Here is a 26,886-nt window from a genome sequence, read left to right as displayed (position 1 = left end):
GAGAGACACCGCTCCTATACTGGAGACACAGGTACCTACTGCAGCAGCAAGCCTTCAAGCGACAGCAAGAATCAGAGCAAGCTGCTCGCGCGTCCACCGCGGCCGCGCACGCCGCCGAGCGCGCGCAGAGACAGCGCCAGCGCGAGGTCGAGCGCATCGCCGAGCTCAGGAGGAGAGACACCGCTCCTATACTGGAGACACAGGTACCTACTGCAGCAGCAAGCCTTCAAGCGACAGCAAGAATCAGAGCAAGCTGCTCGTGCTTCCACCGCGGCCGCGCACGCCGCCGAGCGCGCGCAGAGACAGCGCCAGCGCGAGGTCGAGCGCATCGCCGAGCTCAGGAGGAGAGACACCGCTCCTATACTGGAGACACAGGTACCTACTGCAGCAGCAAGCCTTCAAGCGACAGCAAGAATCAGAGCAAGCTGCTCGTGCTTCCACCGCGGCCGCGCACGCCGCCGAGCGCGCGCAGAGACAGCGCCAGCGCGAGGTCGAGCGCATCGCCGAGCTCAGGAGGAGAGACACCGCTCCTATACTGGAGACACAGGTACCTACTGCAGCAGCAAGCCTTCAAGCGACAGCAAGAATCGGAGCAAGCTGCTCGCGCGTCCACCGCGGCCGCGCACGCCGCCGAGCGCGCGCAGAGACAGCGCCAGCGCGAGGTCGAGCGCATCGCCGAGCTCACTAGGAGAGACACCGCTCCTATACTGGAGACACAGGTACCTACTGCAGCAGCAAGCCTTCAAGCGACAGCAAGAATCAGAGCAAGCTGCTCGCGCGTCCACCGCGGCCGCGCACGCCGCCGAGCGCGCGCAGAGACAGCGCCAGCGCGAGGTCGAGCGCATCGCCGAGCTCAGGAGGAGAGACACCGCTCCTATACTGGAGACACAGGTACCTACTGCAGCAGCAAGCCTTCAAGCGACAGCAAGAATCAGAGCAAGCTGCTCGCGCGTCCACCGCGGCCGCGCACGCCGCCGAGCGCGCGCAGAGACAGCGCCAGCGCGAGGTCGAGCGCATCGCCGAGCTCAGGAGGAGAGACACCGCTCCTATACTGGAGACACAGGTACCTACTGCAGCAGCAAGCCTTCACGCGACAGCAAGAATCAGAGCAAGCTGCTCGCGCGTCCACCGCGGCCGCGCACGCCGCCGAGCGCGCGCAGAGACAGCGCCAGCGCGAGGTCGAGCGCATCGCCGAGCTCAGGAGGAGAGACACCGCTCCTATACTGGAGACACAGGTACCTACTGCAGCAGCAAGCCTTCAAGCGACAGCAAGAATCGGAGCAAGCTGCTCGCGCGTCCACCGCGGCCGCGCACGCCGCCGAGCGCGCGCAGAGACAGCGCCAGCGCGAGGTCGAGCGCATCGCCGAGCTCAGGAGGAGAGACACCGCTCCTATACTGGAGACACAGGTACCTACTGCAGCAGCAAGCCTTCAAGCGACAGCAAGAATCGGAGCAAGCTGCTCGCGCGTCCACCGCGGCCGCGCACGCCGCCGAGCGCGCGCAGAGACAGCGCCAGCGCGAGGTCGAGCGCATCGCCGAGCTCAGGAGGAGAGACACCGCTCCTATACTGGAGACACAGGTACCTACTGCAGCAGCAAGCCTTCAAGCGACAGCAAGAATCAGAGCAAGCTGCTCGTGCTTCCACCGCGGCCGCGCACGCCGCCGAGCGCGCGCAGAGACAGCGCCAGCGCGAGGTCGAGCGCATCGCCGAGCTCAGGAGGAGAGACACCGCTCCTATACTGGAGACACAGGTACCTACTGCAGCAGCAAGCCTTCAAGCGACAGCAAGAATCGGAGCAAGCTGCTCGCGCGTCCACCGCGGCCGCGCACGCCGCCGAGCGCGCGCAGAGACAGCGCCAGCGCGAGGTCGAGCGCATCGCCGAGCTCAGGAGGAGAGACACCGCTCCTATACTGGAGACACAGGTACCTACTGCAGCAGCAAGCCTTCAAGCGACAGCAAGAATCGGAGCAAGCTGCTCGCGCGTCCACCGCGGCCGCGCACGCCGCCGAGCGCGCGCAGAGACAGCGCCAGCGCGAGGTCGAGCGCATCGCCGAGCTCAGGAGGAGAGACACCGCTCCTATACTGGAGACACAGGTACCTACTGCAGCAGCAAGCCTTCAAGCGACAGCAAGAATCAGAGCAAGCTGCTCGCGCGTCCACCGCGGCCGCGCACGCCGCCGAGCGCGCGCAGAGACAGCGCCAGCGCGAGGTCGAGCGCATCGCCGAGCTCAGGAGGAGAGACACCGCTCCTATACTGGAGACACAGGTACCTACTGCAGCAGCAAGCCTTCAAGCGACAGCAAGAATCGGAGCAAGCTGCTCGCGCGTCCACCGCGGCCGCGCACGCCGCCGAGCGCGCGCAGAGACAGCGCCAGCGCGAGGTCGAGCGCATCGCCGAGCTCAGGAGGAGAGACACCGCTCCTATACTGGAGACACAGGTACCTACTGCAGCAGCAAGCCTTCAAGCGACAGCAAGAATCAGAGCAAGCTGCTCGTGCTTCCACCGCGGCCGCGCACGCCGCCGAGCGCGCGCAGAGACAGCGCCAGCGCGAGGTCGAACGCATCGCTGAACTTAGAAGGAGAGACACCGCTCCTATATTAGAAACACAGGTATTTACACTGTTTCTCTGTGACGGCACCGGGAGCGCCGGCCACTGGAGTAACCCTTGTGTGTCGATAGGTGAGGAAATAGTTCCGTGACTTCGTAGCATCTGTCATCCCCATTTATTTTGACTTTTCGTTTGTCCGTCGTCGATGTACCCTCGAGTAACTGTGTGTATTTTTGTGACCCTCTCGTGACTGTTTGTGTGTGTGTGCAGGTGAGCACGGGGTCGACGGAGCCGGCGCCGACGGCGGCGTCCTCGGAGGAGACGCTGTCGCCGGCGCCGCAGTTCGAGCGCCTGCCGCGCGGCGAGCCCGTCAAGCGCGCAGAGAGCATGAGCGTGAGTTTATTACATTATTCGGTATTTGATACCTTCATTTTATTAATTAGCTTAGTGTCTACTAAACGGCAGATCTCAAGACATTATCGACGGAAGTCGTTCCGTACCTCGAGTCTAGTTTACAAATTAAGCGAAGCTTGCTGAGTGGCCTTATTGGGTACGAGATTGAAAAGCTTGACTATATCACTATTGTATACAATACTTTTTGTACGAATCAATAAAAATAATACTTTAAACTAGTAGAATCATATACGCAAACGACCAAAAACATGCAGCTAAAATACGCGCAGCCGCGATACCTTCATACTTGTACGCGCCCCGGCCGCCGGGGCCCGGCGGGTTGGTCAACGACACCTCCTCGTAACTCATGAGGCCCTGGTACTTACTCAAGCTAAATTCAATTTTGGACAATTTTATTTATCGATTTTGGCCACCGTAGCCTATAATTTTTTTTACATTTATTTATTAAGACAAAGTATATTTTAATTTTTATTTTTATTTTGGTACATGAAAAACCAACAGCGCTATACATATCAAAAAACTATAATAGAATTAGAAAGCCAATTATAGGTTTTCACTTATAGAATATACATTCTAAAAAACTATGACAGCGAACAATTTCAATTTCAATTTTTTTTTTTTTACCTGCCTTCTTAACTGCCGCTGTAATCGCTCTTATTTACTCTTAATACTATCTTATCTTATTTTATCTTATCTAACATGAACCTCTACTTCTTCGTGCTTAGCATCCGTACGTTAGTCGACGTTGCATTTGCCATACATTTAACTGAGAACTGTTCGTGTGTCAGGTGATGAAGACGCCGAAGCGCACGCCGTCGTTCACGACGCGGCGCCGCACGCAGAGCTTCCGGCGCCACCGCCGCGGCGACGTCGAGCTGCCCCCTGTCGAGATCGAAGGTAAATTAATACTTGCTTTGATATTTACACTGTTTTGTACATCACTTACTTACACGAAGGATTTGAACTCACTCACTTTTCACTCACAAGGGATTAACATTTAAAAAAACTGTTTATTTCAGTAAAGAGTTACAATTTGCTCAGCTAACAATTGGCTTTAAGGGCCACCCCATACTAGCGTCCACCGAGCGTCTAGTTAACTCTATGGCTGCTGCTCGGCGCAACGTTGGTGCAACTGCGCAGCGACGCCATTTTCCATAGCGCTGACTAATCGCCGACTCTCAAAAGACGCTAGTTACTTTCACGACTAGTTTACCCCTACTTACATGAGGGGTTATACACACTCACCTTTATTACACAACATCCCAGTCAACCGTCGGTCAAAGCAGATCTTATTCACAATCTCTCGTATCGTGCAGGCTACCTGGAGCGCAAGCAGGAGTCGGGAGTGGGCGGCAAGCGCGCCACCGTGCGCTCGTGGCGCTCCTACTACTGCGTGCTGTGCGGACAGCTGCTGTGCTTCTTCAGGGACGAGCTGGACTTCAGCGCCGCCAAGGCCGCCGCGCCGCCGCAGGCCATCCTCAACGTGAGTCTACCGTTTTTATTGACAGTGGCAAGCATGCATGCGACCCGCTTCATGTTACGCAGCCACCGCAGCCGCGCCTGTAACTCCACTAGATACCTTTAGAGGAGTTACAGGCGCGTTGCCTTCCCTACGAGCTAACCATGATTCATTGCTATTTGATTTTCTATGAGGTATTAATTAGCACAGCAGAATCTACCTATATAATAAAAAATATTATAGCTTATTTTTTATTAGGGTTAATGTATAATTTTAATTTTTAATTTTTATCAATGTTATTTTATATTTTTCATTTTATATTTTTGTAATGTGCTAAAATATGGGTTTTTTTAAGACCTGAAATAAATGTTATTTTTTTTTAGCTGTGGCAACATACACAAACATTAAAGAAATTGACAGAGATATCCCTTGACCTTTTTTGAGGCGACTTTGCTGTTTCGTTCAATAAATAATGCGTCTACGGAGCGTAGTCATTAAAATGATAACTACGAGTAACCCATTTCCCCGCAGGCTCGCTGCGACCCCGCCGGCGACTACACGAAGCGCGCGAACGTGTTCCGGCTGACGTGCGCGGACGGCGCCGAGTACCTGTTCGGCTGCCCAACCCCCGCGCTCATGCAGGAGTGGGTGGCCAAGCTGTCATTCCACGCCGCTCTCCCGCCGGAGCTGCAGCTGACGCCGTACGCGCCGCCGGACTCGCCCAATGCCGAGCTCAAGAGGAGGCTGCAGAGGTTAGAGCGAAAATATAGTTCAAATTATCATAACACACACAGTTCAAATTATCATACAGGTGAGAACCTGTAATGATAGATTTAAGTTTTAATTACTAAATAAATAAAAATATATAGAGCTTAAAAGAAAACTTCAAAGGTTAGTGGGAAAAAATGCAATCAAAAATTGGCAAGAACCACTTTTAATACGCTCAATCAACGTTATTAAAAACAAAAACATAATTTTACATGAACACTACTCAATTTTAAAGTTTCAGACACACTTGACACTAACGTTAGTCTTCTAATGTCTCTCGCTATAGACCTCGCAAACCGCCATTTTGAAAATATTGTAATAAGTAAATCGCCCTAGCTGCAACGGTAACGCTTCGCTTCGGTCGGTCAATAATTACATTACAACGGCTACCATTTCCGAGTGACGTGACATTACCGTGAGTGACTGACTGAACTAATTTATTTTCATTGAAATTCATTTAAAAAGACCCAAACCAGTGGGAAGCTATTTAACTGTTATAATTTGAAATTTCATCGTAATATTAACACACTCACAGCCAGCGCGAGCTACGCACTACGAGCGTAGCCAATAACATGGAAACAAACGAACGAGTTAATGTATTACGGCGTACATTTCACAGTTTCTCTAATATGTCATCATACTAATGTTTGTTTGTATGTTTTGTGTAGGAGCGCGTCATCGTCTTCGAACGAGTCTCCCGAGCCACAGCGGCGCGCGCGCACGCAGGCCGAGATCTTGCAGGAACACCGCGACACCCAGGCCAAGCAGGCCAGCCAGGACCGCAGGAGTGGCGACACACAGGAGAGGAATATAGGTAACATAGTACACTCCCTGCTACACCCCTACAGCCAGGCCAAGCAGGCCAGCCAGGACCGCAGGAGTGGCGACACACAGGAGAGGAATATAGGTAACATAGTACACTCCCTGCTACACCCCTACAGCCAGGCCAAGCAGGCCAGCCAGGACCGCAGGAGTGGCGACACACAGGAGAGGAATATAGGTAACATAGTACACTCCCTGCTACACCCCTACAGCCAGGCCAAGCAGGCCAGCCAGGACCGCAGGAGTGGCGACACACAGGAGAGGAATATAGGTAACATAGTACACTCCCTGCTACACCCCTACAGCCAGGCCAAGCAGGCCAGCCAGGACCGCAGGAGTGGCGACACACAGGAGAGGAATATAGGTAACATAGTACACTCCCTGCTACACCCCTACAGCCAGGCCAAGCAGGCCAGCCAGGACCGCAGGAGTGGCGACACACAGGAGAGGAATATAGGTAACATAGTACACTCCCTGCTACACCCCTACAGCCAGGCCAAGCAGGCCAGCCAGGACCGCAGGAGTGGCGACACACAGGAGAGGAATATAGGTAACATAGTACACTCCCTGCTACACCCCTACAGCCAGGCCAAGCAGGCCAGCCAGGACCGCAGGAGTGGCGACACACAGGAGAGGAATATAGGTAACATAGTACACTCCCTGCTACACCCCTACAGCCAGGCCAAGCAGGCCAGCCAGGACCGCAGGAGTGGCGACACACAGGAGAGGAATATAGGTAACATAGTACACTCCCTGCTACACCCCTACAGCCAGGCCAAGCAGGCCAGCCAGGACCGCAGGAGTGGCAACACACAGGAGAGGAATATAGGTAACATAGTACACTCCCTGCTACACCCCTACAGCCAGGCCAAGCAGGCCAGCCAGGACCGCAGGAGTGGCGACACACAGGAGAGGAATATAGGTAACATAGTACACTCCCTGCTACACCCCTACAGCCAGGCCAAGCAGGCCAGCCAGGACCGCAGGAGTGGCGACACACAGGAGAGGAATATAGGTAACATAGTACACTCCCTGCTACACCCCTACAGCCAGGCCAAGCAGGCCAGCCAGGACCGCAGGAGTGGCGACACACAGGAGAGGAATATAGGTAACATTGTACACTCCCTACTACACCGCCACAGCCAGGCCAAGCAGCCCAGCCAGGAACGCAGGAGTGTCGACACACAGGAGAGAAATATAGGTAAAATGTCGAAATAATATGAAAATATTATAAAAATTCCAAAAGGCCTACTTTCCCCTCTAGGTTGGAAAGTCAGATGACAGTCGCTTCATTATTTAAGTTCCGAATGGTGTTTTTTTTATTTATGTATTTACAATTAAGGATGTACCGGTTCCTACACTAGGCGTAGCCTGTCACGTATGTAACCAATTCAGATACGATACGTTTTCTATTAATAATTGTCATCCTTTATCTATAGTTAGGCTCCCTGTTCGTATAGATACTACGCGTAATTTCATCGTAAAGGCTCCTACACACTATACCGGCGGCACAGCCGGCGGATTTTTGCCGCGCGGGTATGCCGCCGACATAATCAGGCCTGGCAGGCAATGTCACTAACCTTAATTCATTTTAAGTTTTGTTGTACTTACTAACACTATATTTTTGAATTGAAATGCAAGCCCGGCTCAAATACCCGCTGGGCTTGTTGGCGGCATGACCGCCGGCCGGGACGCCGGCAAAGTGTGTACTTGTTTTTTTTTTTTTTTTTTTTTTTTTTTTTTTTTTTTTTTTTTTTTTTTTTTTTTTTTTTTTATTGAGAAACAAACAGTCTTAAAGTAAACATAAGCAACTTAGCTAATAGCTACAAATTGATTTTTTATAGACCTATAGTTTCCTAATTCACATATAGAGGTACAATTAAAGAGTAATGATAAATAGTGCAAACTTGTAGTACCTAGTAGTTGTACATAATCAAAACAATAGTATACCAACTAATACAATAGCATATAAATGTATAAACAAGAGAAAAGACTTATACTTACACTTTTCACTTAGACTTAGACTTAAATTACTAAGATTACAAGTACTTACTATCGGGTTGCTTGCAACATTTCACCCTTATTTTAATAAAGAATATACAGTTCTTTTAAACAAGCCTAATGAACTGCTAAACAAATCTGCGTCCATACACTTTTCATTGTACTGCCTACACGCGCGCCCAATATACGAATGCCGTGCGTGTTTTGTTCTGCTGTTAGGAATGCTAAATAATGCCTTACTGCGACAACTACGTTCATTCCTACGGGGGACACGAAAGCAAATTTTATGTAATAAATCGGGGGCATCTACCACATTATTAATAATTTTGAATAAAAATGCTAAATCTGTACAGGACCGTCTAAGTGAAAGTGGCTGGATATTATGATGTGTAGCCGAGGAAGCGTAATTTACATAGTTACGACCCACTCGAAATTCCAGTGCTTTAACGAATTTTTTCTGGAGTCTTTCAATTCGGGTCTTGTGGACATTAAAGAGAGGATTCCACACTACAGAAGCAAATTCCAATCTACTGCGAACGTAACTATTATAAAGAAGTTTATAAGTGAGAGGTCTTCGAAAAGGTTTTGCTACACGAAGAACGAAACCCAGTAGTTTGTATGCTTTGTTTAAAATATGATCTATATGAGGGTTAAACGTTAGTTTTGCATCCATTAACACCCCTAGGTCACGTATAATATGTTGTCGTGTTAGAGTACTGCCGCACAGCCGGTAACTGAATACAATGGGATCCCTTTTCCGAGTGAAAGTAATAACTGAACATTTGTCACTATTTAAAAACAGATTATTTTCAATACAAAATGTTTCAAAACTAGTTAGATCATCCTGCAGTAGGGCACAGTCAGCGTCTGTTTCAATGACTCGAAATATTTTAGTATCATCAGCGTATAAAAGAGCTTTCGAATTTGTCAGACACTCCGTGATATCATTTATATATAATATAAATAATAATGGACCCAAATGGGACCCTTGAGGGACACCTGAGGTGGTTATTTTGAAAGCCGATGAAAAACCTCCGAGTACAACACTTTGGGACCTATTTTCAATATAAGATTTCACCCATCGAAAAAGATCCCCATGGATGCCAAGGTTCCAGAGTTTCACCAGAAGCGTATTGTAAGAAATTTTGTCGAACGCTTTGGCGAAGTCTGTGTAGACTGCATCGACTTGATGCTTATTATCCATTGCATCTCGTATGACTTCACTAAAAGACAAAAGATTACTCTCCACACTTCGACCCCTGTAAAACCCGTGCTGACTCGGATTGATATGACGCCGTACAGCGTATGATAATTGATCAGTGACAATTTTTTCCAATATTTTACCGAATTGGCACAACTTAGAGATAGGCCTATATTTTTCGACGTCCTGGCTTATAGAACCCTTGGGTATAGGTGTAATCCACGCCGTTTTCCAGATTTGCGGAACCTTTCCCTCCTTGATAGACTGCTGAAATAATTTGGTGACCGGAACCACCAAAATGCCAGCACATTTTCTAATAAGTAAAGGATGTATACGATCAGGTCCTGCGCCTTTATTTATATCTACAGATTTCAGATACTTAAGGACCATTTCATTTGTTAACATAATTGTACTGAAGTTAAAAACTGGCTTTGGCGGTGGATCCAGACAGTCGATGTCCAGAGGTGGCAAGGTGGAATTTTCAAAGACTGACTGGAAATGATCACTGAACATATTACAAATATTTTCACCGTCTGATGCTGAAACACCCTTGTAATTCATTGTTTGAGGTATGCCTTTATTAGACATTGAAGACTTAATAAATTTCCAAAAATGTTTTACATGTGAATTTATCTTATCCTCGGAACTTTCTATATAATTTTTATAACACTCATTTTCTATTTTTTCAGCTCTTTTTCTTAAAATTTTAAAACTTTCATAATCTAACGGGTTACCATAACATTTCCATAATTTATGATATTTTCTTTTTTCTTTCAAAATCTTTCTTAAAGACCTACTATGCCATACAGGATAATTTGCACACGAGTTTCTAGAATATGTAGAATGTGTAGAATATGTGTTTCTAGAAATGTAGGAGCCTTTAAATATAATATTATTATGTATTTCAGAATCTTCAGTGTTGCCGTCCTTGCCACCGCGCAAGCAGCCGGGTGCCAGCCAGGAGGACGTCTCCGATGTCGTTATGAGGTAATATCATCACTAACTTCTTCAAGAAAATGTGACATGTTGTGACAGGGGGGAGGGGGGGAGTCACAAACTTTGTGACGTCACCTTTTATTTATTTATTTAACTTATTTTAATTATTTTATTCGCTGTACAGTTAAATAACATGTTTTTGGAACGATATTCGTTTAATTTACTTTCCGAATCAGTTTTAGGTTATAAAATTCCGTTATTATTCAACATTTTTGTTAACGATATAGGCAAGTGTTTTTTGCACTCTAAACTTCTCTGCTTTGCAGATGACATGAAGATCATTAACGAGATAAAATGCAACCATGACTCAATATTATTGCAGTCCGATCTTGAACGTCTCGATGAGTACTGTGAAGTGAATAAGTTAGAGCTTAATCCCTCAAAGTGCTTTTCAATTACATTTTCCCGTCAACGCAATGTAACCTCCACATCATATACAATAAAGGGTCACCCGCTTGAGAAAGTAACTTATATGAAGGATTTGGGTATTATTCACGATTCTAAACTTATATTTGACAAGCACATAGATAGTATTATTAGTGGAGCACTAAAAGCGCTAGGCTTTATAATGAGAAATTCTATATACTTCACCCAAGCTAAAACCCTGAAAGTGCTTTATTGCGCATATGTGCGGAGTAAACTGGAGTACGCGTCACAGGTCTGGAACCCCTGCTATAATACTTACGTTGACCGAATCGAACGCGTTCAAAAAAAATTTATAAAATATTTATGCTTTAAACTGAAATATCCCTATAGCTCATCTAATTATTTAAGTATTTGTAAGAAACACCATCTAGTCCCATTGCAAAAAAGACGTGACATATCTGATATTACCTTTCTCCTGAACATCACCAGTGGTGTAACTGACTGTTCCGAGCTACTTAGTAAACTTTCTTTTATTACCCCCTATCGCTCTAAAAGGTACCATCCCCCAATATCTGTTAAGACTGCATCCTCCAAATATAGACAGAATAGCTTCCTGGTTCGCGCGAGTCGAAGGCTAAATGAGCTATCGAAAGAACTTGATATCGATATATTCAACTGTAAAGTTCCTAATGTGAGGCATAGTTTGGTTGAGCGGTGTTTTATGTGAGCGACATTTCTATTAATGTAATGTTACTCATAGATGTAATCTTTTTTTCTTTTTTTTTTTTTGTTTCGTTTTCATTACGCGATGAAATGCATGGAATTTATCAACTTAGTGTATTGGCGCCTTGTCACTAAATATGTATTCTTCATTTGAATCTGATCAATTTTACTTTAGAGTGTTTTTTATCTGGAACTATGTGACCTCTGTTGTTATTGAATAAGTATACCTATAAGTAGAAGCCCCTAGAGGGGCTAATGAACTAAGTGTTCAAAACTTAGGATTATTGTAAGGCTTCCATCGCCATTAATTTTCAATTTGGTATGTTTTTTATTTTATGTTATTTTTTCTCTCTTTTTTGTACGCATGTGTGTGTGCGTAAGTGTTAGCATTAGTTTAAAATTGAATATTTTGTTACTACCTGTGAGTTCCTGTAATTGGCTTCCTGTTTTAATCTTGTTGTTTATTGTAAGTGTATAGCTGTTGGTTCTCCTTAACATAAATAAATAAATAAATAAATAAATAAATAAAATTACTAATATTTCTTCTGACAAAAATATTTTGATAAAATATTAATAATACTTCATTCGATTTGCCAATTTCGTTGACAAAATGTGACGTCACACCAGGGAGGGAGGGGTCAAAAAACCTAGAAATTCGTGTAACGTAATTAATGGATGAACCCTTATGGAAATAATGCAAAAATACCACTAAATATTTGGTCAAGTCTGTCCTTATCATCATCACAGGCCTTTGCGTCTATTGCAGACGATTTATGCATTGCTGTTTAGACAGCGGGTTTGGTGACTGTGGAGGCCGATGCGTGAGCGGACCGAGGTTCCAGTCCCGGTATGCTTTCTGCGACACCTTCTGCTATCTAACGCATTAAACCAGACTTGGTCGCGTAGCCTTCTCCCCTCCACAACACGCTTGCGCCATCCATCACGGTCCTCAGCTAAGGTTTCGATTTCGAATGCTGAAATGTCTCGCTTGACACAGTCTTTAAAGCGCAGCAACGGTCTTCCAACGTTCCTTTTAGCATACGCAACTGCACCAAGGAAGACAAGCGGTCCTTATCATAAACAAGAGGTAAATACTGTAAATGTGTACACATAATGTGTATGTTACAGGAACTCTGATTCGTCGTCGTGGGGCCGCTCGCGGTTCTCCAACGGGCGCGACATCAACTCCGAGTTCATCAAGTCTCAGCGCGATGGTAAGCACACACACACACACACACACAAACATGTTACGAAGAACGAGAGGTGAATATAGTGAGATGAACGTGTGGTCCTTCGAAAATCGAAGGTCATTTCAATACCTACCTATGTAAAGTTATTACATGTAGGTGACATAATATAAGGATTGACATTTTATCTGTCAGTGACTGTGTGAACGATGATAGAATACTATTTTATTACAGGAAAGTTAAAATCACCAGCATATGTGTTGTGTTTGACAGCCATTTTAAATTGTATTCAAATATGAATTTTCAGTTTAAATTTTTTGCTTTTGTGTCGTCAAGCTTATAAGAGCTTTATGTTTCGTTTATTTTCGTTTTATTTTATACTGCTGATATGTTTTTAGTTTTCAAAGCGCATATACTGATATATTAAACACTATTTGGAACTTTTAAGCCTTTATAAGGTAAAGGGAATATATTTCCCACAATGATTTTGAACTGTATTTCAGAGACCCTTATTCCCGTTAAGGGTTAATTTCAATCGTAAACGACGTAATATTGAAGTATACGCGCTAAAACATAACCTAAAAACTTAGTAGCCGATGGCGCGCCGCCGCTGCCGCTGTCCGGGCCGCCGGAGCGCCCGCCCGCGCTGCCGGAGCGCCAACACGGCGCCACCGAGCGCCAACACGGCGCCACCGAGCGCCACGCGGGCGCTACCGAGCGCCAACACGGCGCCACCGAGCGCCAACACGGCGTCAGCGAGCGCCACGCGGGCGCCACCGAGCGCCAGCCGGTCTCCGCGCTGGTGAACAGCTACCAGCAGCGCGCCCGCGACCAGAACCGCAACCAGTGGGGCTACGAGAGGACCAACAACAACTGGGGCGTCGAGACGTCGCACTTCTACTCGGCGAGCGAGCTGGGTTAGTGGGCTTGTACGAGTAGGATGCTGGTCGTGCAGTTTGGTACATACAGACTACAGAGGCATCAAATTCAAGTGTTTCTTAAAAATATTTTACGAATTTTGATGATTACTTTCATTTATTTTATTTCTTCGTTATTTTGAATACATAAACAAGACATTTGCAATTACAGAGTGCGGCAATGCCGTCATTAATGTCAAATTTCTATAAAAAAATGACCGTTAGGAATAACACTCTCACTTGTATCTATTCAGATCGGTGCATACATAGATTTTAAATGATTTTTTTTTAATGGCGTGATATTATTTTATAATTTCGATCTGATGTAAAAAATAAATTGCTCGTGGTGCAGCCAGATGCCTCTTCTTCTTCGCCTAGCTATTTCGCATTCCATTTGGGGATTGTGTATGATGCATATTGATGTTACAAATGCAACTGTCATTTTAAATCTACCCAAACTGTCACGATCAGACGCCGAAAAGTAGTATGCCTGGCCATTTTCATAAAATCAACTACGATGACAATTGTCAAGAAAAGATGACACGTATCTAGCTTTTAGTAGCATAGACTATCATGGTAAAAACACAACCGGCCAAGTGCGAGTCGGACTCGCGCACCGAGGGTTACGTACTTTTTAGTATTTGTTGTTATAGCGGCAACAGAAATACATCATCTATGAAAATTTCAACTGTCTAGCTATCACGGTTCATACAGCCTGGTGACAGACAGACGGACAGCGGAGCCTTAGTAATAGGGTCCCGTTTTTACCCTTTGGGTACGGAACCGTAAAAAAGGGCGTGTCCCTGTATTACAAATAGTTTTTCACCTCAGCAGCTCGAACAAGCCTACTTTCGTCACTCCCTGGAGTGAGGAAAGTCGCACTTTCCTCACTCCAGGGAGTGAAACAATGTAGCTTTTTAATTTAGTGAAGGTCATGAACTTCATACTTTTATTAAAAAAAAAATTATGGTATGGTACGGTACGGTACGGTACTGTACGGTACGGTATGGTCCGGTCCGGTCTCGTCTCGTATCATATCGTATCGTACATATTATAATTATTTTTTTTCTGTTTATTCTGTGTAATTCGAAATACATTTTAACCTTTAATATGTTCTCACTACTGAGGTGAAAAATTATGTGTGCAACACGAGAGCAAAGTTATTTTACATCTCGGGACTCAAAATAAACACTCGCAAGAAAAACCAACTTTCCTCTCTTGTTGCACAAATAACTATTTCTTTTAATGGCAAGTAAACTATATTTTGCTAACATAATACGCTTATCTTTTGTTGTTTGTAGCATTGTCGATACTATTTGGGGATTTTTTTCTGTAGTGAGGCACTGGAATTTTTTTTAATCAAAATAGGTAAATTTAATGTTTTTCCTACTCAGAATCACGAGCCCCTTCGTTCCTACTAGGAGGAAAAAAACGTTCCAAGTTTTATTTTTTCATTCCGTTACCATGTTTCAAACACTGCACGGCCGAGTACGGCGGTAACGAAATGGAAATATGTAAAATGTATGAAAATTTTGGGACATTGTTTCTTTCCTAGGAGCATGGCATCAGCTCATGATTCTGGTCACAAATAACATTAAATTTAACATATCCTAAAAAAAAGTCCAGTGCATCACTACAGAAAAAAATGCCCATTTTAGACCACTCATCACCCTCCTAGCATTTGTCCCGCACTGTGAGGGGTTCCACTTTTTATACTACTATTTTAGACAGATATTTAATTCAAAGCGTAATTATACCACACCAATCAAGACTGTATGATATAATAAAAATAACAATCAAATTTTTCACTGTCTTCAAAAGACGATATAATACGATAGTAGACATTTTTATAACAATAATTTGTTCAACCTTGTAGAAGTCTTTTCTTGACATTTTCGTGTCATTGTTGCTTCATGATGATATGAAATGTTGAAGGCCTGTGTGGTAGCCGGGAGCCCTTTTTAAGCTTCTAGAATCCTCTCTCTTGCCAAAAGCTAAGTTTCCGGTATATTTACATATTTTCTTGTAAACATATTACCCCCTTATTTATAAAACTTTACAGGCCTGATTTAGTTATGTTTTATCCCTACAAATACATAAGTCAAAATGACAGATAAAGAAAAACTATTCATAGCTAATTCAGACCAGTAACGCGTTTATGAATACCGCCATTATTCTATAGTTTTTGAAACACTTCTGTTATTATAGGCAAAAATTTGTGAGAAACACAATTTCTTAATATCATTATTTTATTTTATGTGATATGCCGGAGACCGTATGGTAGTATTTTTTTCTAAATTATGGTTGTTTAACGATTTAGTTCTATTACTAACAGTTTGTAACTTTGATTTTCTTTACTAGTATTTTTGTAATAAATCAGATCAGAACAATATTAATAGACTGGGCTAATTTTAATTGTAGAAAAGTGAATTACTTATTTCTAAAACTAAACTAAACTTATAAAACTTAAAATAAACTTATAAATAAAAAATGCTCCCCAGGTCGCTATCATGTGTAATGGTGCCCAGAAGACTGGCAGCGTTACCTCTTTGGATGGCCAGACTTAGTCTCTGGCCGAAGTAGCTGCCAGCCCTCTGGTCACCAGAGGCGTCTACAAGGCGCTCGGAAATATCCTTAAATAATGATTTAGCACTGGGCTCAATTACTTATTTAATGTATTAAATTAATGTAAATATCTTGTAAAGCGCCTTTAGTCCTAATTATATTGTTCTGTTTTTTTTAGTAATAAATAGATACTAATTATTAGTATTTTAAGGCTTATACATAGCTCTCGCGTCTAATGGTGGGTTCTATCATAATTCCTTCGTCATATATATATATATATATATATATTTTTTTTTTTTTTTTTTTTTTTTTTTTTTTTTTTTTTTTTTTTTTTTTTTTTTTTTTTTTTTTTTTAGCCTACTAAGTGTCCCACTGCTGGGCAAAGGCCTCTCCCCTTGACCGTAAATATAAAAATAATAATATATAATAATATAATATAAAAAAATACATGTTTTTAATGTATTTTTAAAACTTAAATGTTACTGATTTAAACTAACACGATTTTCACTCATAATTTTAAAACAATAAAAAAACACGGGACTTAATCGCGTACATTTGTAAATAAATAAATTTGCTGAGCGTCTAAAAATGTCTACATACATTTTTCGTGACAGCTATTTCATATAATATAAAATGTAAAAGGGACCATCATTTGACTCGACAGGTATACGTATTGTAGTGAGCCTTCTTTCTTCCTCTTTTATTATAGATCTGTTAACTGTTATATAATTAACTTATAAGGTTATTGTATATTATGCATTTCCTCGTAGCTTGCTGCAAATGGCAGCTGTCATCTATAATGAAAACTGTAAAGCATGGCAAAAGTATTAATCTTGAAGCATATTTTTGCCTTGCGATAATTTAAATATATACTTTAATATTTAATTTAAGTATATTCTCTATATATTTTACATGCATTCAGGATCCAGCCATCTTCTGTATGTTCTTCATAGAGTCCAATGTATGTTCTAGACTTATATATAATGGTCCAAGATACGTTGACAATTTTTTTTAGGAATATTTTTCTTAGAAAAAATTAAAAGTGGAAAAATTCGTTGTCATGTCAAGTCGTGGGTTCAAGTCCCACCGACTTGAACCCACGACCACTGGAACAATTGTATAGTGCTCTGCAATCTGAGCTACCAAGACCGCAAATTAATAGCATCGTTCGCAGACCTTTTTAGTTTACACAAAATTAATTTTTCACATCACCAATTCGAAAAAGGGCTTTTTCTTCCCTGCTAGGGGGGATCAAAGTAACACTTTTCTGTTCTAGGACACTATTTTTACATTTTTTGCGCATTATTTTTTAGCTTAAATAATATTTTTAAACATTATAATTACGTCATAGGTGATGTGAAAAGCAATATGTGTCACATGGTAGCAAAATTATTTCCATCTTGGGCGTAACACACTTGAATCCCTCACTACGCTCAGGATTCCGAGAGTAGCGAGAGTAGCGAGGCTTCGTTTCGTTTAGGATTCAATTGTACGCCCTCGCCGTAAATATGTAATTTTGCTCCCTTGTGACACAATCTACTATAGTATGGGATAGCGCATCGTTGCTGGTGAATTTCCGATATGACTTGGAACTCCGGTACTTGTTTAAGAAGTGTAACACTTACGGTAGATGTCATTAGAGCTTAACTATGGCTCATATATGGTGGAAATATTCGCTGTATTAGGTACGGTCTTGGCAGTTCTGTACAGTCGCCATCAGATATATTGGAGCGGCCGGGGTGCTCACAAATATCTGAACACGCCTCTATTGTCAAGGCGCTAGGTGCGTGTTCAGATATTTTTGAGCACCTCGGCCGCCCCGATAACTTAAACTTATAACTTATGAGCAATATTCCTCAGTAAAAAAAAATGTCAACGTATTTATGGCTCACCCTATATGTCTGCCTGTAACTCTGCCTAGATATACGTTATATATGTATGTTTGTGGGTTTGTGTGTTTGTCTGTTGCGGTGGCGGTTTGCTTGTCTGTGCTTTGTTTTTCAGCTTTGTATTTCAGCAATTTGATCTTGACATGTTTAAGTTTCTGTGTAATAAGATTTTATAAATATTATAATAGTGCGTTTTTTATCGTTTTTAACGTTGTGGTAAGTAACAAAGTGTAACAGTGCCACCATAGTATGAAATTCCTATGAAAATATTAATAGTGGCACTTGGGGCCATTTTATTTTAAGTTGTACAACTACACCAGTTTTTTTATATTATTTCTATTTTTAATCACGAAGTCTTTCGAACCTAATAGGAGAAAAAAGTGTAGGGTGACTGATATGGTTATTGGCCATGGCATAGAAAAAATGGCCTTTCCTAACAATTAGATAGATAAGACATTTATTTGTTTGCTGCATACACATACAATTTTTGAAATCAATTGACAAACATTAGTAATACACAGTTAACAAGATACACAATTAGTAGGTTATTTTACAAAATATTAAAGAAAACAAATTATACATAATAGAGACAACATAACAGAATAACTCACAGTAAAAGTGACCATAAAATAAAAATCTAAAAGTGTGTAGGCTTGATTCAGTACTGATTATATTCTAAAATCCGCGACCAAAAAGCCATATGGTATCCCTGTTTGTTTTTCGAGTAATAACTTTTTAAAATTGTGTTTGAAAGTTTGCTTACATTTGAGCCGTCTTACAGGTGGAGGAATATCATTCCAGCATTTGGTCGCAAGATATCGGAAACAACCGGTAAAAGCAACCGTTCTGTGAGGATACATTTCTAGGAGACCTCTTAGACCTCAAAAATTTTATTCCGTTACCATTTATCGTCAACTTTGTTTTACGGTAACGAAACTGAAGGAACAAAAATTGTTTGGAATTTTTGGCACTATTACTCCTATTAGGATCGAGAGTGATAATATAAAAATTCCGACTTTAAATTAAATGGCTCTTGTACATTTTGTTACTGCAATTTGTGTGTAGAGTTAGCTTAAATAGTCTCCATGTTACAGATGTAGTGTATAATTATTTTCCATCGTATTTTCACGGAAACGCACGAATGTGTCTCGCTATTTCAGTCAGTCTCGGTACAAAAAGTAAAAGGTTGACTGAAGTAGCATGACAATTACGAACGTTTCCGAGAAAATACTATGGAAGACAATCATGCGTTACATCTGTAGTAGGTTTTACAGGAAATATAGTAGTACTGGTGACATTCTCTGTCTTTTTGTGTTGTCATTACACCTAGACATGTTTACCTATAGACTAACTTGTTCTTTTGTTTTGCAGCGTACGGCGGCGCAGGCGCAGGCGCAGGCGCGGGCGCGGGCGCGGGCTCGTCGCGGCCCGCGTCCGTGGCGGGCGGCTCCCCCGCGCTAGATCAGCGCCCGGCCTCCAGGTAACACAACACAACACAACACTGTACTATAGTTCGTTTTTTTAGCATTAGAAAAAAGGTAAACAATCTTGAAAAACGCTTTGAAAAAATTTGTTTATATTACTTATGAAAGCAAAAGAACATTAAATCATTTTACGGTTTAGACTCACTTGTTTTAGTCACTCGCGCGACATGTTTCGGAGAGCCTAGGTCTCCTTTCTCAAGCACTAATAGTGCGAGTTAATGTTAGTATGTCTCACAACAGTTCAAATTCGATTAAAGCAAAAGAATGTTAAAGATCGTGTATGATTTATAATTGTAACATATTTGCTGTGACTTATTTTTCAAAAGTGATTTTTAGTAAAAAGACACGTCAAGACCTCCTTTCTAATGCTAAAAAACCGGCCAAGTGCGAGTCGGACTCGCGCACGAAGGGTTTCGTACCATTACGCAAACAAAAACACGTTTTTTGTATGGGAGCCCCATTTAAATATTTATTGTATTCTGTTTTTAGTATTTGTTGTTATAGTGGTTGGTATATCACGGTTCATGAGATACAGCCTGGTGACAGACAGACGGACAGCAGAGTCTTAGTAATAGGGACCCGTTTTTACCCATTGGGTACGGAACCCTAAAAAGAACATGGCAAGCAGGAAAACGTGTAAATGACTAAAATGTAATGTTCCTCGGCAGATCATCGGGGGAGTCCGAGCTGTCCGTCAGCGGAGTCTCCAAGGAGAAGAAGGACAAGAAGGGAGTCTTCGGCGGCCTCTTCAGCCGCAAGAAGCGCAGCAGTTACATGTAGTCAACCAATATACCCCGTGTTTATACAGGGTGGGCCCGATAACTAATTTAGATTACTCTAAACTGAAATAATAATAAAAAGAAAAAGTGACCAAGGCCTCCAGTGCCCCAGGCTGGAATTGAACCAGCGTCCTCTGCTATCGCGGCAGATGCCTGTACCATTCGGCCACCGGGCCACGGCGGCATAGGTCGAATTTTTCCAAGTATGTACTTCTTAAAGGCTTTACCCTGACTACTTGGAGTTGAAAAATTGTAATGTGTATTTTTTGCTTGTATACGTAAAAATTGATTACTCTACGAGATTTTTCTAATTTACTTAAATTAGGAAATGAAAAACTCTAAATCATTATATTTAATCAATCGGATGTGACTTTTCACTGTCGGTTGCCAAATGTTATTACCGTAGCGCGAACAGGTGCTGTGTACAAAAAGCTTGTAACGAAATTTAATTTATTTCTTCCAGAAAAAAAACTCACTAACAACACCAATGATGACACAGTTTTACTCATAATATCATTAGCAATGGATGTTTGAACTATTTTGGGTTATTGGCGCTCACCATGTATTTTACAGATAATAATATAGCGATACGATTGGAGAAAAAAAAAGAATTTGAAGACAAGTCGTATAATTACAAGTGCGTAAAATAAAAAATTCGCAACGAGTTGCGATAAATTAATACACAACCGAAGGGAGTGTTTTAAATCGACACGAGTTGCGAATTACCTATTCGCACATGTATCGTACAACGTTTTACAGTACATATGGCACTTTAAATTTTCGACATAGTTACGTAACGGGCTAATTATCGCACTAGTGCGGTAAAGTAGCACCATATGTACTGTAAAAACGTTTACGATTTGGTGACAATAATAAACGTAACCTTAACTGACCATTTAAAATAATTTTAATTAGATATTTTCGCTTTTAACGCTATGTTTTTGACACAAGTTTTTGTTCTCGAGGCTGGATGCTTGCGCTATAACCTACAGATGTAGTGCATTATTGTTTTCCATCGTATTTTCTCGGAAACTTTCCTATTCGTCATGCTACTTCATTCATCCACAGTACTTTCGTCATGCTACTTCATTCATCCACAGTACTTTCGTCATGCTACTTCATTCATCCACAGTACTTTTTGTACCGAGACTGACTGAAAGAGCGAGACATGTTCGTATGTTTCCGTGAAAATACGATGAAAAACAATTATGTGCCACATCTGTATCTATGTCGTTACTTTATAAAAAAGTTTTGTTGACAATGAAACGTTAAATCGTGTATATAGTTTTTTGTTAATTACTTAACGTCAAAATCGTGCCTATTTACATAATTATTATTGAGATACCATATTTGGTATCTTTTTACATATACAAAAAATGCAGTAACAAATTTGTGTTGCTGTTATTAAAAAAAACTAACATCAGGGACCAAATAAAAAAAAAACAAGTTTTTATTTGTCACAAAATGGGACCAATATTTATGTCGGTTTTAAAAATGTATTTCCAAGCAATAATCGACAATAATTTTATTAATAAGATATTATTTCGTATTTAAATCACGTAATATGTATGCATAATTTTTAGTGTTGCTATACGAGCGGACATGACCGGCCGACGCGGTCCGAACCAAACCAGATCTGGTCTTTTTAATCGCCTATTATTACAACAAGTAGTATACTGAGTATATACAGCCAGTATTTTTTTTTATTAAAGACATTATCAAGAATATGATTAGTCGTGTCGGTTCGCGTAGTAACACTTAGTATTTAAGTTTTTAAATGTACATGAAAAATCATGACACCTGAGCGAAGATATAGTACTTAATGGAATATTCCGAGCAAGTTTTGTACATTGTGTACAACATATGTAACATGCATATTATGACTGTTTGTGTTCTAAATAAATTAAAAAAAGTTTAAATAGGTATTTGAAGTGAAACATGATATATACCCTTAGACCAATTTAGAGGAACGAAAAAAAAAAAAGTAATTAAACCTATTTTTTGGTTTCTCTAAATGTGTCCATGAGTGTATATTATCAAAGAGAATATTATAGGATAGGGGGTTAATGTCATAGTAAATTTTGTAGTCACAGTAAATTTACTGCCATCTATCGACACACGATTAAAACTAAAAATGATCGTACATAATGTACATATGTATGGATGTATGATTTTGACCATGTTCTTTCACTGATATGTGTTAAAATTGTTAAATAACAAACGATACCGTCAACGCCATCTAGCCGAGAATAGGCCAAAGGTGTAGGCGCCATCTATCCGAAAATCATTCTTCAAATTTTCTTGATTTCCGAGGCACGTGTTTTCCTTAGACTGTATTCATCTTATACGGAGTTACATAGGTGTTTGATATTATTATACTTCGCTCAGGTGTTTCGCTTAGATACCATCGGCCACACTGTTAACTGATCCCAAAACCTTATTACAAAAGGCATAAGTTCCACCGATGGACAGTTACGAGTGTTGCCGTTTGTACTATCAATGCATTTTCATACAACAATTTCAATGCTAGCGTAACTTACCTTGTCGTCCATACATCACGCACAGGTAATAAGAGATACTATGTACAGTCCATCAGATATCGTAGCGGGGTAAAACCCGATAAGTCGTGCAAGGTGTAAAACCCGATGAGTCGTGCAAGGTGTAAAACCCGATAAGTCGTGCAAATGGGTTTTTGAAATTAGAACTATGTGTGACTTGCGTAGTTCTCATTTAAGTGACAAAATATTGAGACTTATCAGGTTTGACCGCCCTTAGTTTTTATATATCTGAACTCGACTCTATTGTCAAGGCTTTAGAGTTCATATTCGGATATTTTAAACTGTATGTTGGAGCCTTGACGGCGTGCACTGAATAACTATGCGTGTTTCAACAATACCCTACAATCCTATTTCCCCTTTCATATTATAGAAATGTTCGTTGATTTTTACAATTTTATCGCTGTTATTTTGACAATGTAACGTTACGCGGTGTTGAAGTGTCGCGCAATATGTGCCATTTTCAACCAAAAGGGTACTTATCGCTTGTCAGTAAGGCGCTATTTCCATATAGCTTCAATTTGAAATCAACCTTATCGACAAGCGACAATGTGGTACCTTTTGGTTGAAAACGTCACATATTGCGCAGTAAGTTTCAAAGAAATCAGCTTATAATCTTAGAGAAGTATGCTTGAGAGAAAGTATGTTTGTACTAAAACCCCATAAAGGTATGAGTATAGATTTTTATTCTACTGTTAAAAGTCCTCGTGTTGTTTACATGTCTGATTTAGAATTCAAATCAGAATTAATTATTTAACCTGTAAACTAGTAGATTTCTTAATTTTTAGAGTTATACTGTGTTTACACGTTCTGCGATCCGAATATAAAACCAATACTATATGAAAATGCATTCTTATGAATACTGGACGTTAATATTAAAACTCTGCTGTATTTTTCTTATGTTATTACATTTAAGCTTCTAGTTGTTAATGTGAAATATATTTTTATGTATTATTAGTGTATTTTCTTTCATTAACTGTACCCTGTAACCTGTAACTGACATTGGTTATTAATTACATTCACTTCAAACGCCAAGACAAAAACTGTGCCCACACCACACGCAAAACTTTTACACCTGTATTAATGTAATTTTGATAGCATTGAGCCTTCATAAGACTCAATTAAATTTTGTCCCCGCCTCATGTATGGCGGCGGTCACGTGGGGCGGGAACAAATGGGAATACACCAGGATTTTAGGGACAAACTAATTCAAATCGAGATAGGGACCCAACTTTGTAAAGCCAATGTTACGAATATTAGGCGCCGATATACCTACATACATAACATAATATGTAAATAGGTGCACATATCAAAAATCCATAACTCGGCAAATAATTATCATGCTCATTATTAAAATTAAATGCTTTTACCGGGATCGAACCGAGAATAGGAGCAACAATAAAAGTAGATGTAGTATATTTTTATTTATTTTAGTTTGTTCGGTAGTTTTGACATCCATATGTTCCAAGTATATTCAACATGCAAATTGATAAACAAGGCCAAGCGCACTTTTTGCACTACCCGCAGGTAGTCCGAAAACTTGCGTAGCTAGATGTTGATGTCAACTTCAGCCAGTCTTCTCCGAGACCACGGGGACATCGCCATCCTCAAAACATCGGAGGTCAATTTAAACTTAATTTGACGCGATTAAGTCCCGTATTAGTAAATAATAATAAGCTTCTTTTTACATACTTCACGGGGATAAGGCTTCTCACCAGTGTGGATTCAATGGTATCTTGTTAATTCTCCTGATGTCGTTAACATCCATTTACATACTTTGCAGGTATAAGGTTTTCTTTAGTGTGGGTTCGTAAATGTTTTTTAAAACTGCGCAAATCACTATACTTCTTTTTACATGCTTCGCAGGAATAGCGCCATTCACCAGTGTGGATTCGTATGTGGGTTTTTAAACTGCTCAAACTACTAAACTTCTTTTTACATACGTAGCAGCAGGGCTTATTACCAGTATGGATTAATATATGGTTTTTTAAAACATCGCCTCGCATAAACTTCTTATTACAGACTTCACAGGAATAAGGTTTTTCTCCAGTGTGGAGTCGTATGTGTTTTTTTAAATATCTTAATACCGCAAACTTTTTATTACATACTTCGCAGATATACGGTTTTTCTCTAGTGTGCGTTCGTATGTGGGTTTTTAAATTGCTCGACTGCGCAAACTTCCTTTTACATACTTCGCAGGAATTGCGCTTATCACCAGTGTGGATTCGCGTGTGTTCGGTTAATTGACTTGATGTCGTAAACTTCTTTTCACACACTTCGCAGGAATAGGGCTTATCACCAGTGTGGAGTCGTATGTGTTTTTTTAAACTGCTCAAATCACTAAACATCTTTTTGCATACTCCACATGAATAAGGTTTTTCTTTAGTGTGAATTCGTATGTGGGCTTTTAAATTAGCAGATCGCTTAAAATTCTTTTGACATATTTGGCAGGAATATAGCTTTTCTGCAATGCTGGTTCGTTTGTGTGTTCTTAAACTGCTCGGTTGAATATTTTTTCCTGTTTCGCAGGTGTAAGATTTCGGTTCCTCTAGTAAAGTTTTATAATTTGGATACAGTCTAAGGAAAAAATGTTCCTCGAAAATCACGAAAATTTGATTCTCGATCAGATGGCGCCACTAGCTTTGGCCTACTCTCGTATAGAGGGCGTTGACGGTTTCGTTTGTTATTTATAATTTTAACGCATATCAGTGAAAGAACATAGGTCAAAATCATATAAAAATAATTAATGCAAATAAAAAAATCATTTATCCATATTTAAATACATTTTAACGTATTTTTATAAATCTTCATTTTTAGTTTTAAAGTATGTCGATAGATGGGAGTGAATTTACAGTGGTTACAAAATTTTCTATGACAGTACCGCTCTATCTTATTATATCCTCTTTGCTTATATCTATCCTAAACCTATGTCTATTGATTATAGCACCACCTATGGACCGTCTTTCGAACTACGTACCCTGGTGGGTGCGTAATGTAGGTAAGCTATCTAGGGTTCGATCGAGGATAGAGGAAGTCCCATAGATGGCGCTGTTAACGCAAGTTAACACCTATATAAGCTACATGCATTCTAAATTTAATGATATTTTCTGGTTGGGATTGCACTTTCAGCTCGTAAGTCGGATTATTTTTGTTTGATAATCAAATTTTGTTCTAGGGCAAACAAATAGCGTGGCACACGAGAAGAGTGTCGTAACCGCAACTCGTCTCAAGACGGCGAGCGCTGAACTGAACCACATATGATAATCACAAACACCCTTCAAAATGCCGCGACAAATACTTAAATCTGTGGCACCTGTGGCTACTTACTATATAAACGGAAACACCATCTCATTCGCCATTTTAAAGTGCACCATCGAACATATCCTTGTAATACATGTGAACGGAAATTTTCGCAATTAACCGATTTACAGACACACCAACGAGTTCACACTGCTGAGAAACCGTTTTCCTGCGAACTATGCAAAAAGACTTATAAGCAGTTAGCTGGTTTAAAGATACACCGACTAGCACACACTGGCGAAAAACCTTATTTTTGCGAAATATGTAAAAAAAAAGATTTACTCAATCGGGTAGGTTACATAGACACATTCGAATCCACATTGGTGAAAAACTATTTATCTGCGAAGTATGCGATAAGAAATGTATGACTAGAGCTCATTTAAAAATACACAGACGAATCCACACTGGTGAAAAGCCTTATTCCTGCGAAATATGCAAAAGAAAGTTTGCGCATTTGGCTTCTTTCAAGTTGCATAAACGAACTCACACTGGAGAAAAACCGTATTCCTGTGAAATATGTAAGAAGACGTTTACGCGATTAGACAGTGTCCAGAAACACAAACAAACCCACACTGGAGAAAAACCTTTTCATTGTCAAATATGTAAAAAGAATTTTGCGTCGATTAGTACCTTGATAACACATAACAGAACCCACACTGGTGAAAAACCATATTCCTGCGAAATATGCGAAAAGAAGTTTACGCGATTAGATTGTTTAAAGTTACACAGACGAATTCACACCGGCGAAAAGCCTTATTCCTGCGAAATATGCAAGAAAAACTTTGCTTATTTAAATGACTCAAAGAAACACAGACAAACTCACAGAAGTGAATAGTCCTATAACTATTACATACATTTATTAATAATAAAAAGAGAAAATACCTTTATTGTTAATCATTTATACGTTTTA

At 41.1% G+C, this 26,886-nt stretch overlaps 1 protein-coding gene across 1 annotated transcript in view; it reads left to right on the top strand.

Annotated features, from left to right (window-relative positions):
* Window positions 1–23,630, top strand: part of LOC134752025 (spectrin beta chain) — a 180,012-nt gene extending 156,382 nt beyond the window's left edge. Inside the window, exons 76-85 of the mRNA XM_063687585.1 lie at window positions 2,821–2,943; window positions 3,753–3,861; window positions 4,281–4,447; window positions 4,955–5,175; window positions 5,860–6,005; window positions 10,124–10,202; window positions 12,429–12,514; window positions 13,078–13,404; window positions 19,230–19,338; window positions 20,011–23,630. Of these exons, the coding sequence (XP_063543655.1) occupies window positions 2,821–2,943; window positions 3,753–3,861; window positions 4,281–4,447; window positions 4,955–5,175; window positions 5,860–6,005; window positions 10,124–10,202; window positions 12,429–12,514; window positions 13,078–13,404; window positions 19,230–19,338; window positions 20,011–20,122 (1,479 nt within the window). The 3' untranslated portion in view covers window positions 20,123–23,630. The remainder of the gene's footprint in view (window positions 1–2,820; window positions 2,944–3,752; window positions 3,862–4,280; window positions 4,448–4,954; window positions 5,176–5,859; window positions 6,006–10,123; window positions 10,203–12,428; window positions 12,515–13,077; window positions 13,405–19,229; window positions 19,339–20,010) is intronic.
* Window positions 23,631–26,886: the final 3,256 nt, after the last annotated feature.

This window comes from Cydia strobilella, chromosome 24 (genome assembly GCF_947568885.1).
Source record: "Cydia strobilella chromosome 24, ilCydStro3.1, whole genome shotgun sequence".
Lineage (NCBI taxonomy): Eukaryota > Metazoa > Arthropoda > Insecta > Lepidoptera > Tortricidae > Cydia > Cydia strobilella.
Note: the sequence above shows the minus strand (reverse complement) of the source record. Positions and strands in the feature narration are given on the sequence as shown.